Source organism: Olea europaea, chromosome 18, assembly GCF_002742605.1.
Source record: "Olea europaea var. sylvestris chromosome 18, O_europaea_v1, whole genome shotgun sequence".
Taxonomy (NCBI): domain Eukaryota; kingdom Viridiplantae; phylum Streptophyta; class Magnoliopsida; order Lamiales; family Oleaceae; genus Olea; species Olea europaea.
This window is the reverse complement of record NC_036254.1, coordinates 31,137,658-31,155,513: the sequence shown is the minus strand read 5'-3', so window position 1 is coordinate 31,155,513 and position 17,856 is coordinate 31,137,658. Positions and strand designations below refer to the sequence as shown.

Genomic DNA, 17,856 nt, shown 5'->3' with positions numbered 1-17,856 from the left:
GGATTCAATTATTAAATTATTTATAAAAAAGGAAATTATAAAAATTAAATAATTAAATAAAATAATTATTATTTGGAAAATATATTTACAAACAAAAAATTTCAAATTAAATACATTTTCGAAAATTGTTAATTTTAGAATATTTCAATTATTGAATTATATAAAAGACAAATATAAAAATTAAATAAATAATTACTTTACATTTTCAAAAAATGTAAAGACTATTTATATTATTTAAATAAATTTGAAAAAATAAATTAAAAATTATTTCATAAAAAAAAAGAATCAACATTGTTAATTTTACAATATTTTAATTATTATATTATATTGACAATGATAAAAATTAAATAAATAATTACTTTACATTTTCAAAAAATGTAAAGACTATTTATATTATTTAAATAAATTTGAAAAAATAAATTAAAAATTATTTCATAAAAAAAAAGAATCAACATTGTTAATTTTACAATATTTTAATTATTATATTATATTGACAATGATAAAAATTAAATAAATAAATAACATAATTACTATTTAATCAAATAAAAAATTTAATTAATTACAAAAATTATAAAAAACAAATAAAAATTAAATATATAACAGTCTGTGCCGACTGTTAACGCCTGGTGGTCGAAAATCGCCATTGTCGGCCACAGAGTTCCAAAAATTGCAAAAAATTCACATTTTTTACACTCCCAACATGCCCACAATCTAACTACTCATACTCATGGATCTAATTAAACCGAATAATATAAAGAAAATGCTAATTTTACTTATTTAATAAATTTTCTACTGAAACAAAAAGTAATGAAAATTAATCGATTATTTTATTTCCGGTGTAGATCAGGTCGTTGACTGTCAGTAGTTGCCGGTGGTTGATCGGTCAAATTTTTGGCGACTGTTCGTCGGTCGATCGATTGGTTTGACAGAATTTTTCAAACAGTTTGCAGGGTAAAATCGCCTTTTATTGTGAATTTTTTTTTTGAACTTAATTTTTATTTTTTATTCATTTAATGGGTCAATGTCAAATTTTGCTACTGTGCTCCTTTTAAATTCACGATCTTCAGGAAATAATCCCAATTTTCCGGCGTCGGAGCCTTCAACAGGTAGAATAAAGTCATGCTTCGTATTTACCGATTATCTAACCGGAATATCCGCCTTCCCCTCCTCCGGCGCGCCTTGTGCTCCGGACGAAATCCAGAAAATTCCACCGATGCGCTGAACAATCTGAAGAATTCCCAAAACATCCCTCTTCCACCCGCCGTGCACCACCAGAATCACCACCCTGCCCCTCTATCCTCCTGCTCCTCCTTGCTGTCCAAAACTTCGATACTTGCTGCCCTCTCTGCCACCCTGCTGGTTGCTTCCTACGCGCTTATTCCTGCCGAAGACGACGCCGTTTCTGGACCCAGTGACAGGAAGTCTTATTTATTATATAAGGAAATTGAAAATGGGATTGAAAAGTCAAATGAATCGTTTAATAAGCTATTGAATAGAATGAAGCGGACAGGGGTAGCGGCGTCGGTGCTCTGGCAGTCTTTACGGTCGATTATGTCATCGGCCAACCACGAGGTTCGGGCAGGGTTCGAGCTTCGGGTGGCAGCATTGTTGGCTGACATTGTGGCTGCAAGCGAGAATAGGAGGGCGGCCATTGTTGAGGCAGGCGGGGGTAAGGTGGTGGATTGGTTGCTGGAGACAGTGGCAGTGCCCAAAGAGGGGAATGGGACGCAGGCTGAGTCAGCAAGGGCATTGGCGTACTTAATTGCAGACGCCAATGTGAATGAGGCCGTCTTTGCGCGGCCTGATGCTGTTCCGAATTTGTTGAGGTTTATTTTCTCTGCTCAACCTCAGCGATCAAAGAAAGTGCGTGCTTTCAATTTATTTCTTTCTTATTTGCCTGTTGTGGATCAAATTCCATTTTAGCTCATTTTTGTTAAAGTATTGGGCATTTGTTTTGGTTGGTGATGGGAGGTAGACTTCGTACTAGATTTTTAAGCGACTGGTTATTACAGTGTGAAATATGTTAGGCAATGTTGATAAAGATTTTGGATGGTGTCCATCAGCATTTGTCCGTTTTTATTGCAGTTTTGAGAAATTGGAAGGACGAAAGTAATCATGTTTTATTTATTTATTTATTTTTTTCGGCTGATGTGATTGTCTTTTTGTGTTAATTTTAATTATATAGACGTTAGTCTGGTAAATAATAAATATTGTACAAGGAAGTTGCAGAAATGTAAAACTACTATTTGGATCATAGTTTGCAATGAACGACGGTTTTTTTTTGTTATTTTTGTTTTGTTTACCGCAGGCCAGTTGTGGATGTCTAGCCTTGCAGAATTTTAAGGGGAATATTTGAATTTTTGGATTGATTTTTTCTGTTGTTTTTCAATTCTTAACATTGATGTACTGCTTTTATGTGGGAGCCGCAGTCCAGGCGTAGTTCATTTGATCTTTCTGATTCATGGAAAGGTAGGAGCATGCTTGTAGCAGCAATTATGGATGTTGTCACTTCCAACTGTGACGGCGTGGAAAAGTTATCTTTTAAGCCCTTGCTACCAAAAAATGCAAAAATGAGAGATATTGCAGCAGCTATTGAAGTTATTGAGGAGGGTGGAATGCATTGGGATGAGCAACATGGAGATGAAGATGATGATAATGGTGACCAAGGAATGAAGGGTATTGGAATCAAGGTTCTTGGTGGTACCACAGTGCTAGGACTTTCACGAACTAGTGGGTTTGTAGAGATAGAGCATTCTGATTCCCATCACTCAAGAACAGAGTGTAACGTGCCAAAAAGTATCTTGTTTAACAAAATAAAAGAAAATTCTCCAGTGCAAGCTAATCTATCTTCTGCAGTTGTTCCTGGCCTTTGGGATGATTTGCATTCTGAACACGTGGCTGTTCCATTTGCTGCATGGGCTCTAGCTAACTGGGCAATGGCATCTGAAGTTAATCGTTCTCATATTCAAGAACTGGATCAGGATGGGCATGCAGTCATGAGTGCTTTGATGGCACCTGAGAGATCAGTAAAATGGCATGGGAGTTTGGTAGCTCGGTTGCTCTTAGAGGACCGAAATCTGCCATTAAATGATTCTGTTTCTGATTGGAGTTCCAGTCTTCTTTGTACTATTTCTCATGCGAGCAAAACTCAGGACATACCTTTGGCTCAAGTGGCTTTGTCCGCGTTATTGGTTTCTATTGAGAGAAGCCCCAAATCACAGGAAGTTGTAATGAACCAGGGTCTTCATTTGATGAGAGAAAGTGCTAAACGAACGTTGAAGCATAAACCTGTCCAAGAATCGCTGGCAAAAGCTTTGGAATTAATTTGTTCCGGGGAACTGCATATGTCTCTTGAAGAGAGTCATAAATGGTCCGCCATTCTGCTTCATTGGGTATTTGAAAAGTTCAGCTCTGACACAATCCGTCCTTCAGCAATAAATATCCTTTCACATATTCTTGAAGATTATGGGCCATCCTCGGTACTGATATCTCAAGCATGGTTAACTATGTTATTAACAGATGCTCTGAGCTGCAGAAAGACCACTTTAACAAAAGGAAATGCTCAGCTTATGAGTGATAACGTGAAGGTCTATTGTTGCATTCTAAATTGATGCTAAGAATTACATTAAACAACTCCACATAATTTAGTTGTGGTACAAGTTTTATACTAGTAATTTTTTTGGTCTTTTTACTTGATTTCATGGAAGTGTTAATTCTTTGCAGACACGGATTGATCAATCAAATGTTGTTTCTGCCACCCAGGCTACAAATCAGTTGGCAAGTGCTGTTGTTAATTTAGCAGGAACGCAATTGGGGACAACTACTGACAGTGATGATGCATTTCCATTAGCCGATCTTCTCTCACGTGAACCTTTTGCTGAACCATTTAAGTATCTTAAGAAAGACAAAGCTCCAAAAATTAGTGCTGCAGATTCTGCATTGGCCACCCTAAAAGGGATTAAAGCACTAACTGAAATATGTGCTGAAGATTCTCTTTGTCAAAATAAAATAACTGATTTTGGAGTCTTGTGTTTACTTAGACGCCTTTTATTGGAAGATGATTATGAACAACTAGCTGCAATTGAAGCATATGATGCATCAAGAGCCCTGGAAGCACAAGATCCGGTGCCATCTGCCCCTGGTCAGTCTACTGGTCCATCCAGTTTGCGAGTTCCAGATACAGCTCACATTAGAAGGCATGCAGCTCGGCTGCTAGCGGTTCTATCGGTTCTTCCAAAGGTTCAGAAAGAAATTGTAGCAGATGAGTTTTTGTGTAAATGGCTTGAGGAATGTGCTAAAGGACTGATTCCAGGTTGCAATGACCTTAAAATTCAGAGTTATGCCAGGGCAACATTATTAAATGCATTGTGTTGTGATGAAGCTGGTGGAAATTGTGAAAATGGCGATGTTCCTGATGGGAGTTATTTGAACGAGAAGAATACTTGCAATCACTATGCTGACATGATTTTTTTAATAAATCCTGAATTGCCACATTGGAGGTGTATTGAAAAAAGAATGCCAAACTCTACTTATAAATCATCACCAGGTAATGATAATTTTACTGAAAGGGAGCATGGAGCTTTGGGAGATAATAGTTCTCCTGCTCCAACATCTGGCTATAAAAGCTACTCAGAAATGGAGCTTCCTCCACTGGATGTTGTCTTTGTCCATGGTCTGCGTGGGGGTCCCTTCAAAACTTGGCGTTTATCTGAGGACAAGTCATCAACAAAGTCTGGCCTTGTAGAGAAGATTGATGAAGAGGCTGGGAAACAAGGAACATTTTGGCCCGGGGAGTGGCTTTCAGCTGACTTTCCTCATGCCCGCTTGTTTAGTCTCAAATACAAGGCTAGTATGGTTTGGTATTTGCTATTATAGAACATTGCAGAACACTCTACATCTCTTGATTTAATAATTTAGCGTTTGACTTTATCTGCTTCCAATTTGCTTCCAAGTGAAATTGGAATCAGATTTCAATTTTAGTTTCTGATATATGAATTAAGAGGCCTTTCAGTGGATTTCGCATATTTTCACTTGTGATCTACTGTTCAATGCAGACAAATCTTACTCAGTGGTCTGGAGCAAGCCTTCCTCTACAGGTTTGTAAATCTTTAACTTACTAATACATGTTTGATGTTACTTTGGGAGTAAACTCATGATTTTTGTCTGCTTAAAACCCAAATACATTTTGTCTCTTAATTATATGCGAAGTTTGATAACCTTTTACTCAAATAGATGATCGAGTAGTGTAGAGTGAACTCACCGTTAGCATGGTCTTTGTTTCAACATTGTTTTTTTTTGTTTTGTTTCTTTTTATCATCATTTGAAAGTGATGTAGGACGAATTAAAAAATAAAAAAGAAGAAGCAAAAAAGAGGGGAGAACCGGAAAGATTGGGGGGAGAAATCGGAGAAGAAGCAGAAATTCATGGGGGAGAGGAGGAGGGAGAGAAAGGGGAAGCCATAGGCAACAAACCACCAAAATATTATTCAATTCATCAAAACTCATGAAATTACATCGCAATTAGGTTTAAATAGTAAAGACTAAAACCATAAGTAGAATGGACTTGGGCCAACACAAGCCCAATTACATAAATAAAATCTAAAACATAAATAAAGTTCAACTAAAAATAAATAAAAAGTAGATGTCCTCATCAACTCTCCCGGGGTGGGAGAAAAACTCGACCCTATTGAGTTGATAGATGGTATAGGTTGCAGTCAATTTGATATTCCAAATGCGTCAAGTCAAGCCACGGGGGACGATCTTTCTGACGAACCAAGTAACGAAATTCCATGATTGATAGTATTGAAAACTGTAGCTTATTCCCAAGAATATGATCTGACCAAGGGGACGATCTTTCCTTCTAACCAAGTACTGATACTGGACTCCAAATAACCAATACTCATGCACCTCATCTTCAAAATTTTCACATGATTGTATATAATGAGGAGCATAAGAAGCACGTCGATCTACCCAACAAACAAGGAAGTACTGAATCTTACCATCATTGGTCAATACAACACGTTTATCTAAAATAACATCAATTTTATTTTTGTGTGCTGTGATAGATGGTATTGAAGTAAAAATATCAACATAATCAAGTTGGAGGTCCATGAAGTTAAGTAGAAATAGATTATCAAAAGGAAGTAACACGGTGTTTATAAGTAATGAAGTCCTCAATATTTAAAGTAGAGTGGTTGCCAAAATGTGATGAAAGGGCAATGACATGTGCATTTGAACCAACATGCTTTAACATTTTTAAAGGACCAGCACTACAAGTTTGCAATATAACATAATCTCCAATATTAAATTCAAAATATCGTTTATGCGAATCAGCTTGAAGTTTATATAATGCATTACCTGCGTCATGTTGTTTATTGATCTCAATATGCAAGTCATGAAGATGACGTACAAATGCTTCAGCTGACAATGACACACTAGCATGCGGGGACATGGGAATAAGATCTAACGGCCGCCTAGACTTATAACTATGAACAACTTCAAATGGATTTAGACTTAGAGACTGATTCATAGAATTGTTATATGCAATGTGAACAGTTGGGGGGATCGAGTCCCAATTCCTAAGATTTTTCTGGGCTAGAGACTTGAATAAATTGCTAGGATTTTGGTTAACGACTTCATTTTGACTATCAGATGTTGGTCTGCAGTGGAGAATTTCGATTTAGTGTTAACCATAGGCGACTGGGTTCTCCAAAAGTGACTAGTGAAATCATGGGATATAGTATCTAGAGTCTCAGGAAGAGTCTGGGTGCCACCTAAGGAGGTGTCCTTACTATCATCTTCAAAATCTTCAAGTTTAGGTTCGTACACTAGGTCTTCTAACGACTCTTCTATTAGATTCTTTCGTTCTTCTATGACTAAGGCTCGATTAGGACATTTGGAAGAGATGTGGCCAAAGTCCTTACAGCTGATGCATAGTAGGTGAGAAGAAGTCTTTGGAGATTCAAAAATTTTACCCTTATTTTCCAAGATGAGAGGAACATTAGACAGGGAAAGTTCTAGAGGGGACTTAACGGGAGGAAGTGGAGTCAATGAAATAGAAAAATAGTTTTCAATATGCTTTCTATATGGAGAAGAGGGCATTGGATTATCACGACCTTTACACTTATTTTCCCAAATGGGAGGAACACTAGATGGGAAAGGTTCTATGGCAGACTTATGTTGAGGTGGCGTTGATGAGATGGGTGAACGATGGTGACTCCGCTTTTCATATGGAGCACTAATAAGTAACTCGTAGTCTCGAGCTAAAGAGTAAGCGTGATCAAGAGTAGTTACACCTCGAAAGAAAAGCTCACGCCTAAGTTCATCTCTTAGACCTTGTATAAACCTACTCAAAGTCAGGGCTTCATCCTTAACGACATGACATTTCACTCGAAATTCCTCAAATTGAGTAATGTACTTAGTCACTAGCCGATTTCCTTGTGTAAGGGTGTTCCATTGGGTAAAAATTTCATGATCTAAGCAACTATCGAAAGTAGGAATATCTAAGTCAATGTTTCTAACGAAACGCTCCTTACGACGAGGAAGAGAATGAGTACCATGATGATCATGGCCTTGTTCTCGCTCACGAACCTGATCCCTATTTTTATGATCGCGTCAAAAATATTCTTGATCACTTTGTCCACGATGATATTGTCTATTATGAGACGCTTAAGAATTAGTGTCAGTCAAACGAGGGTTCGCTTAAAATTGTTCAACTTAGCCGCTAGGTTCTTTCTCTCCTCACGAGTAGCAGTTATATCTGATTGGACAGTCGATAGGCTAGTGGCAAGTTGCGCTAATTGTCTAGTGAGTGCATCAAATTAGGATGGATCTATGGTCAATGTATTGGAAATAGAGACGATAAGACGACCACTATGCAACTACATGCAATGTAATACCAGCTAAATGACGTACTATGATGAGATCAGTGGACAATACATGCAAGCAATGGAAAATAACTTGTACCATTTTTTTTATTTAATTTTAAATATTGGGATTAATTAAATCCAAAACAAGCTAATACTGCTGGTACATGTAAAATGACAAAGCAAGGGTCAACACACTAGTCAAATTCTTCAATCAATTTTAGTGGGGGAACAATGGAAGTCAATTCGGTCACTGGTGTCAATTCGATTAATGGTTTCGATCAAGTGGGGTTTAAGGCTAAAATTATCATGATAACAGCAGCACAAGATTTTAATTGATGCAATTTTAAAAATGAAGCAGTAGTATAAACCAATACTAAATAGAGATCAATGACTCCCTATTGTTTAGTTTTGATTATTTGTATGTCAATTGATTTGAATTGCCAACTTATGAGCCCCAACTATGCTTCTGTTATTCCTTTCATGTCCAATGGTTTTAGCCCCTGTTGACTGTAACTTGTGATGGTTCTGGTGCGGACGTGAAACTGAGTGTGGTGACTGTGATTTTTAGATTGTTGAGATGGACGAGGAATATATAAGCGTGGTAACGATGGTGGAAGTGTATGATCTTGGGTTGGTGGTGGTGGCCTATGGCGATGAAACAGTAGTGCTCTGGATGTCTGGGTACAATAGATAATGAAATGGTGGTGGGATGGTGATTAGAGGCGGCGGCAAGAGAGTGGTTGTGAGAGAGGAATCGGGTGAAACTGTTGGGTATTTGATGTTAATGGATTGATTATAATCGGGTTTGGTTGGATATCTGGGACTGGGCCAGATGGGAAGGGGTTTGGATCCTGTTATAGAGATGGGCCAGCTGGGGTTTGTGTTTGGGGAGTGGGCCTGGGTCGTAGAGTATAGGCTGGGTTAGTTGGGCTAAATGGAATTGGGCCGTGTGTAAGTATGATTGAATGTTAGGGTTGGAATTTGTGAAACAACACTACAATTGTATAGAAGAAACAGCAACAAACGAGATTATTATTATTATTATTATTTTATTATTATTATTATTTTTTGGGTGGAGGGGAATTGAAATTGCAAAAAAAACCTAAACTAAAATTTCCGCCTGTGAACAGTAACGTGAGCATTTTTTTTTTTTTTTGGTAACTACGATAGAAAATTGAAAGAAAAAAAAACTAAAATTGGGCGTGAACAGTAACTCCTTTTTTTTTTTTTCCCAACAACGAATGATAATTAGAAAAATGGAATCTGCTGCTTGTATACTGAAAATCTTTTCACTTGTGTTGTTCCAACAAATTTTGGGAAGAAGGCGAGAAAGAATTTTGTATTGTAGATTAGGTTTACCCAAGTTTCGGCTCTAATACCAAATTTGATGCAGGACGAATTAAAAAATAGAAAGAAGAAGCAAGAAAGAGGAGAGAACCGGAGAGAATGGGGGGAGAAATCGGAGAAGAAACAGAAATTGATGGGGGAGAGGAGGAGGGAGAGGAAGGGGAAGCCATAGGCAACAAACCACCAAAATATTTTTCAATTCATCAAAACTCATGAAATTATATCGCAATTAAGTTTAAATAGTAAAGATTAAAAGCATAAGTAGAATGGATTTGAGCTAATACAAGCCCAATTACATGAATAAAATCTAAAACATAAATAAAGTCCAACTAAAAATAAATAAAAAGTAAATGTCCTCATTTGAAAGTCTGCATAGTTTATTAGAATATCAATAGATTTGCAACTCTTGATTGTATTTCCACAAAGGACCATTATTTGCAGAGTACACCACTATACTTTTTTAGATGTTGTTTTAAGCTTGTTGATTGAATTTTGATTTCAGTAGTGGTCCTTAATTATTATCCATTATTAAGTCTATATTGTTAACTGAGGCAGCAGTGTAGATTATAGTTGTTTTGGGACAGTTCACAAGAAGTACTCATGCTGCTCTCTTTTCTATTCTTGTTTCTATTTTCTTTTGTTTTGTACAACGTGTTTTGCTGAACAACTTATGGTTCTGGAAGTTCTTCTGTTTGGTGCATTTTACTTGATGCTATATGATTTATGTAGATGCATTAACCTTATCAAATTTGGCAGGAAGTGAGCTCTATGTTGCTAGAGAAACTTGTTGCTGCGGGCATTGGGGATCGGCCTGTCGTCTTTGTAACTCATAGGAAAGACAGCATTCTAATTTTGTCCTATGCTCATTTTCTTGAATTTTAATGTCTTGATTGATATTGCACATTGGTGATTTCTCACTTTTCTTCAATTTGCGTGCTACAATTCTTTTGGTAGTGGAGTTTAAGGATCCCTAATTTTTGAGTTCGAGAATATTGGTCCAAGCATATCTCAGTTGACTTTAATCAATTTATGGCATGGGGCCGAGTCTCAATATGAATTCCCGAACTTTGCAGATTGAGCTGATGTATGGAGGGTGGTAGAGAAAATAGTGATTGTAAAGTCTTGTGTAGAGAAGTTAGTAGAGGATTAAGCTGCTACAGAATTGAGAAAAAAATAAAAAATAAAAAAAATCTGCTTCTTGCATGGGAAAAAAACTTGATCTGTACTTCATGACACTGTATTTCGTTCAAGCTTGGTTGCATTAAAGCATGTTCAAAAATGCTAAACCTGTCAATTGGGATCTTCTCAAAACATGACTATATTCCAAGCAAGAGATCGCGGGTGAAAATAAGTTATTTGGACAGTAATATGACATATGATGAAGTATTTTAATGAGAAAAAGATCTCCACTAATCACACATGAAAATTTTTTCTGTTTCACATGGTATCCATTTATTGGCTATTCTGTAAGCATTTGCAGATTAAATGCATTAAATCTGTAACTGATATAATGGCTGCTTTTCTTCCTGCAGCATGGGAGGCCTGGTTGTCAAGCAGATGTTGTATCAAGCAAAAGCAGAGAACAAGAGTAACTTTATAAGCAATACTGTAGGAGTTGTATGTTTCATTCTTCCAAATAAAAGACATGCCTGTTTAACTTTGCGCGTTAATAAACAGCTCTGTACTTACATTTTCTTTAACAATTTTCTTTGTGTTTCTTTCAGGTATTTTATAGCTGTCCGCATTTTGGCAGCAAACTTGCAGACATGCCTTGGCGCATGGGTCTTGTGTTACGCCCTGCACCTTCTGTAAGTCTGAGACATTCATATATTGAGTTCTCTTTCCACTGTTTCCATACTTATCCCGAACTATGCTTGGATTGTAGCCTCTGATCTGAAAATTACAACGCATGTAAAATTCATGTTGATGGCAATTTTTTCTGCTATGGCCAGATAGGAGAACTGAGGAGTGGATCACCTCGGTTAGTGGAGCTTAATGATTTACTCCGTCGTCTTCAAAAGAAAAAGATGCTTGAGGTTCTCAGTTTTTGTGAGGTAATGTACTCATATTATGTGGATGTTGAATTCTTCTGAGTATCCGCAAATTGGAATTTTGACGTTTCTTTGACATTTCAACAGACCAAGGTAACTCCAATTGTGGAAGGCTATGGAGGTTGGGCCTTTCGAATGGAGATTGTACCCATGGAATCAGCATATCCTGGATTTGGTGAACTTGTTGTAAGTTTTCTGGACTTTGATAGTCTCCTTAGAACTCCTGTGTATTGTGCTTGACATCTCTTGATGTGATCCTGGTCCGTAACTGTCATAAAATTCTGTGGACAAGCATATGATATAATGCATTACTAATTTGTTGTACATAAACTCTGCAATCTCTCAAGGTTTTAAAAATTTGCTATTGGTTATATAGTCGAGACTATTGGGTGATAATGAAACTGTGGAGTCTAGTTGTATCTAGGGCAGGAAGTTTTTGGACATGCATACGAAACTGTAAGGTTTACGCGTATATTCTTTGCTAGAGATTGCATGTATATTTCTAGTTTAGTTGACCAGCCGGTTACTAAATAATCATATTGATATCACGTTTGTGGAAAGAAGAATAAAATGTATGACCAGCTTGCTCTAAACTATTATGGCTTATGACATATGATCATAAAAGGATATACTGTGAGTATACAATAAGTCAATAACGACAGTAATGAACTCAACACCCATCTCACTATTAGGTGATGTGTATATCGTTAGGGTCTTAGTTAGATATGTAACTTGCGAAATATGAGATTCTTAGTAAAGTTGATTCTTTTCTTCGTAGTGCATGCACATGGCCTTTAGGACCTGCTGTACTAGATTGTATTGCATAGGACAGGAAAATATATTTCTTCCTTTTTTACTCCTTAAATACTGTACAATCCTATGTGCCAAACATTTTACAGATCCATTTGCTGTCTCCATACAGGTATTGGATTCAACAGACCATGTAAACTCTTGCAAGCCTGTAAGCCGTGTTGATCCTTCGTATAGAGATACTTTAGAGTTTTTGCAAAAGCTGAAAGCACATTATACATGAATAGATTGAGTATATAAGTAGATGCTTAGCCAGTTATCAGATTCATGGTGTTGATGCTGTGGACTGGATTTGGAGGCTGTCCTAAGTTCAGGAGTCGGGAGGCCTGCATTCTTCCAGATATGATATTAAGTAGTCCCTTCAAATATAGAGTTCAGATGCTGCTCACCATTCCTTCAGGCCAAGGACCTGGTCGAACTGTCATTTTAGGATTTGCATCCCCATACATTTCCATTATGTTACCTAGCAAATCCCGCTACCATCTCACGTGCCAAAATAAAAAGATTGTTCTTCCTTCTCCAGCCTGGTCCCGACTTTTAGATAGTACTAAATAACCACAGGATGCCATCATTACATTATACAAATTTCAAGGCTCGTCTTTTTGGCAACTCTACTGATCATTATTTTTGTTGTATACTGATATTTTGTATGGTCAGATCCCCTGCATAACAGAGGGATCAATTATTGGAGGAAGCTCTCTTTTAATTTTTAATTTTTCCCTTTAAACTGATTTTGTAGCTTTGAATAGGGTTTTTGGGAATGGTTGTGAAGATGTTATAACGACATTTGTATACGTTACTGTTAGTAAATTGACAAGGAAAAGTGATATATATCGTGATGAGATATGAACCTGAGATAGATGTTTGGTTGTAATGTGTATTGTGATGGCATTTTATTATCTTAGCTTCAAACAAGAATATTATTGATAGACAATTATACAGAGGATGTTCGATATCGCTCTTAGACCATTTTTGAGACTCTTCAAGTACCAAGTGTTCATTTTAGAGAGTCGATGTTTAAATATAAATTTCAAGAGACTATTTAACTTTTTAAAATATATATTGGAGTTGACATTTTAATAGGACATCAAAATTTATTCTTTCTTATTTTATAAATGATTGTGTGTAAAAAGCTCCAAATTTCAATATTTTATCTTTTAAATTATTAAACTCATCTATGAATTTATTAGCTATTGACATATGAAAGAAATATGTTAAAAGATGAGGTGAATGTTTCATGAAAAAATCAAATTAAAGTCTCTTTGGTTGGAGATATTCTTGTAATACCATTCGAGTATTTGACCTTTTTAACTGATGAAATAAATTATCACATCTATGAAATAAAGCCCCCGTTTGGCTTTCGTTCTTGTCAAATTTTAATGGTTGGAATAATGTTTTTTTTTTAGTAATGCTATTCGTAGTGAAGACTGTCAGTAGTCGTCCTATGTGGTATACACTTGACAATTTGACATTTGATATATAGATATGATAGTTATTTTTTGATTTATATATCAAATGAAAAACTGCCAAGTATACGCCGCCCTGTCGGTAGTTTTAAAAAATGTGGTTGAAAAGGAATGAATTTTTTTTTATTTTCATGTAATATTATTTTATGAAAGATTGTGTGGTTAAAAATAAGAAAGAGAAAAAGAATGCGAAGGAGATTGGGGCAAAATTTCTCCATAAAAAAGAGGTGATCGGACTACGTTAATGATTTAACTTTAATCAAGAATTTCAAATATCATAAAGGGATGGGCATGTCCAAAGTTTCAAAATGAGTTGAAATTCAATGAGATCATATCAATTGAATTAGTGGTTTCACATGTAATCATAGAATCAAACTGAAACCGAATAGTTCGTTAATGATTTAACTTTAATCAAGAATTTCAAGTATCATAAAGAGATGGGCATGCCCAAAGTTTCAAAATGAGTTGAAATTCAATGAGATCATATCATTTGAATTAGTGGTTTCACATGTAATCATAGAATCAAACTGAAACCGAATAGTTTGATTTTGATTCGATATTCACAACCATCTAAATTAATTTAATGTAGTCAAATAAAAATTCAAGCTACTTTTACCAATCCAAAATTTTCTTTTAAGTGGTTATCCGTTCTCGAGTTTTTATTGCTTTTCAACTTTACTTGAAAAATTAATGATTTCACAAAAAAATTAAAAGATAAAATTAGTTTTTTTTGGGCATTGGTATGAATCCGAGAATCAGAAAAAGGTGCAACTTTTTTACTCGAAAGTGAAATAAAAAGATTTATCTAAAAAAAATTTAACTACAAAAAGTTATTTTAAAAGTAATTCAAATTAAAATTTAGATTTCAATTTAATTATAAAAAACAATAGTTCATTTTAATGATGTATAATTTTTCAATGGTTGGTATCTAGGCCTTGTTTGAGCTATAATATTTGAAAAAAAATACATTCTTCAATAATGATTTGATATCATTTTAATTACACATTCTTTAATAAAATAATATTATATGTAAATTCAAAATATTTGTTTATTTTTTAATCACACATTTTCTATCAATATACTATTCAAAAATACATTTTCATTCCAATAATATGGCTCAAACAAAGACCTATTATCAAAATATTATTAAAAATTTGATTTTAATCCCCCACAAAAAAATTATCAATTACTTTGGATTAATCTTCTTGTTCGCCTATTTTTAACTCCTTGGATTACACTCCCATTCGGTCAAAAAACTGACCATCCATTGAAATATATGGACCGCGCTCAGGATCTTTTTCCGAAGAATATACATACTCGAGTAAGAAATCAGGTTGAGAGTGTAGCAATGGCGCGCTGGTTGTGTCCTACTGCACCTGGAACCTCCTTGCTGAAACCCTCAATTTCTTTACTACATCAAAAAATTCCCAAAACCCAGTTATTCAATTTCACAGTATTGAAGAATCGTGTACTCAAAAACCCATTTAGTTTTCGCTGCTCAAGCTCCACGACACCCTCGCTATCAGGCTCAGAAAGTGATTATGAAACCGAAGAAGAATGTGTTAGTGAATGTTATGATGAAGAAGTAGAAGGGTCTTCCGGGATGGTGGGAAATGGGAAAAGTCAGCCACCAGTGCGCAGGCGCCGGCGGAGGTACAGGAAACAGTACCCGGGTGAAATGAAGGGTATCACTGAGGAAATGAGGTTTGTTGCAATGAAACTGAGAAACAATGGCAAGAAGAAAGGGAAAGAGAATTCATCCGTTGATGATAAAGAATTGGAAAAGAATGGTGAAAAAGAGGAGAATTTTTCATTGGATAAGGAAAATTATGATAATAATCAAAATGGGGAAACATGGCAGCCCAGTATGGAGGGATTTTTGAAGTATTTGGTGGATAGTAAGCTGGTTTTTAGCACAGTTGAGCGCATTGTTGATCAGTCCAGTGATGTTTCTTGTAAGCTCCTTCCTCTCTGGTTCTGTGTCTCTGTGTGTGTGCTTGTTTTTTTTTTTTTTTTTTTTTTTTTGTGGTATAATGTTATTATATCTAGAATAATGCTGCTTGTACGCCAGCATTAACCTAATGTATTATATGCAAGGCTTTTTTTTTTTTTTTAATTGAATAATGCTATGTAGCCTTGCAACCCCCATCTAGATCCCACTAGATGACTGGCGGCACCTAAATTGGGGTTACAACTCAGTGGGGCTAAATAATGTTGCTTTATTATTGATTGAAAAAATTCTGATCCAATCACATTTTACCACATCACGTGTTTATATAAACCATTATGTAAACCTATTATCTACATGTAGTACAACCGTTATATCTATTAGTGGTCAATTTTTTCAGTTCAATAAAGGAAGTGAAGTCCAAATTTTATGCTTGTGAAACTTTCTCAGTCGGCCTAATAGGTTCTGGCTCACAAGATTGAAGTGATTTTGATAGAGCAAGAAAGGATAGGGAGAGGTAATGTGATGTAGTTACTAAGAATCTAGTTAACGAAGTAGAATGGCATAAAGGACTCATGTAGCAGATCCGAAATTTGTTTGGGGATAACACTAGTTTGTAGTTGTATGGGCTTATTTTCTGTTAGTTTTCTGTCATTTATTTTCCATGGCATCTTTAGGTGAAAATCTATTAGGATTTTATATGTAATTTTGTTTTATATGTTGAGTTTTTTTAAGTAGGGGAAGAATTTCAATTCTTGAAACATATATATTTGATGAATTACATTCTGAAATTTAGGGCCTTAATGAAATTTGTTGAGTTGGAGAAACGAACTTGTAACCTACCAAAACAATGAAGTTCTTATATTTTTTTGGGTTATAGCTATTCCTATTCCAATATGGCTGCATTCCTAATAAGGTTAAGTTCCTTTTTTTGGGTGATTACAATTAAATTTTAGTAGATACTGATAAAAGCTGATGAAATGTGTGGTTGAAAAGTTGTGAGTCGTATAAAATATGTGGTTAAAATTAATTGTTGACTTTGACGCAAGTTAAAATCTAGATTTAATTTCTTACCAAACAGTGCTAAACAAAAAAGCTACCAAAAATTAACCTGAAACTGTTTTTCAATAATCATATCTAAGCAACATTACCAAGAAACTAGTTGTTACTTTCTCATTCTGCAATTCATTACGATATCTGCAGTTCATTACTACATCAGAAATAAACTTGGGTCTTCATAAGTCACATTATGTTAATAATAGAGCCAGGTAAAGTTTCATCTCTATAATTGTTTCAAATTTTGTATCAAGCCCAAATGATGAAAGCATGGTACTTCTCCTTAACGTCTAATGCACTACCATTTTTAGTGCAGATGTTTACTTCAGAAAGACTGGACTAGAACGGTCAGAATGTCTTTCCAAAGATTTAGAATGGTTTAGCCAACAGGATAATGTGGTTCCACATCCTAGTAATCCTGGAGTAATGTATGCCAAATATTTGGAGGAACTTGCAGAGAAAAGTCCCCCTTTATTTCTCTGCCACTTTTACAATATATATTTCTCGCACATTGCTGGTGGACAAGTGATAGCCAAACAGGTTCCAATTACTACTTTTCATTTACTCTTCTATTTGATGTATGATGTTTATGCTGATTATGGAATAAAAAAAAAATCCTTGGTTTTTGGATCACTTGCATTGAAAAATATTGTTTTGCTTTTAATTTTCTCTTTATATTATTAAACACTTGTACAATCTGTAGTTTTCCATCTTTAGCACATTCTAAAACTGCAACTAAACTGGACCCCAGATCTTTGCAATTTGTCTTTCTTAACACTTGTGAATAATGATGCGTCTTCTAAAATATTATCAATAGGATTTCAAAGACACTGTTAGGTGCATTATATCACGTGTGAACAACTTGCTTGATAATAGCTGGTAAACAAACTATGAGATCACAAGAAGCATGTTTCTAGTCATGAATAATGAAACAAGTACACACTTTTCAACTTATCAAGTATTTGGATACCATCCTTATTAGATTCTGAGTCCTAGTGATGAGCAGTTAATGGAACTTCGCAAATTACAGAACACTCCTTGCCTTCTATCCTGATGACTATTCCAATGTCTATATTGCACTTTATTCAGAGGGTTATATTGTAACATGCGGAGTAACTAAGAATTATTACATGAGGTTATATTAGGATTGAATTATTTATTACCCTACATGAATAATGGTGGAATATCATGAATAGAATAGAAGTCAGTGACACTGCTCCCCCTCAGTAACCCCGTGTATGTTTGTTTTATTTTATTTTCCCTCTTTGTATGTGTATGGGTTGTTTTTTTTTGGGGGGGGGGGGGGGGTTT

General features: G+C 35.4%; 2 protein-coding genes across 7 annotated transcripts; both read left to right on the top strand.

Moving 5' to 3' along the window:
* The first annotated feature begins 1,051 nt into the window (after positions 1 to 1,051).
* LOC111368152 lies at positions 1,052 to 12,953 on the top strand. 5 transcript variants are annotated; one of them, XM_022989384.1, is made up of 10 exons: positions 1,052 to 1,863; positions 2,430 to 3,587; positions 3,724 to 4,845; positions 5,055 to 5,096; positions 9,971 to 10,047; positions 10,747 to 10,822; positions 10,939 to 11,022; positions 11,167 to 11,268; positions 11,353 to 11,451; positions 12,188 to 12,953. In XM_022989384.1, exons 1-10 carry the CDS (start codon positions 1,120 to 1,122, stop codon positions 12,296 to 12,298), a joined length of 3,615 nt encoding a protein of 1,204 aa, XP_022845152.1. In that variant the 5' UTR covers positions 1,052 to 1,119; the 3' UTR covers positions 12,299 to 12,953. The 5 variants fall into 5 exon arrangements, with proteins under 5 accessions (XP_022845152.1, XP_022845151.1, XP_022845154.1 ...); XM_022989383.1 differs by having other exon boundaries at positions 10,747 to 10,831; XM_022989387.1 differs by having other exon boundaries at positions 1,727 to 1,826; positions 10,747 to 10,831.
* Positions 12,954 to 14,760: 1,807 nt separating this feature from the next.
* LOC111368151 (probable inactive heme oxygenase 2, chloroplastic) lies at positions 14,761 to 17,808 on the top strand. Of its 2 annotated transcripts, none has more exons than XM_022989381.1 (2): positions 14,761 to 15,496; positions 16,857 to 16,975. In XM_022989381.1, exons 1-2 carry the CDS (start codon positions 14,818 to 14,820, stop codon positions 16,886 to 16,888), a joined length of 711 nt encoding a protein of 236 aa, XP_022845149.1. In that variant the 5' UTR covers positions 14,761 to 14,817; the 3' UTR covers positions 16,889 to 16,975. The 2 variants fall into 2 exon arrangements, with proteins under 2 accessions (XP_022845149.1, XP_022845148.1); XM_022989380.1 differs by having other exon boundaries at positions 14,771 to 15,496; positions 16,862 to 17,808.
* Positions 17,809 to 17,856: the final 48 nt, after the last annotated feature.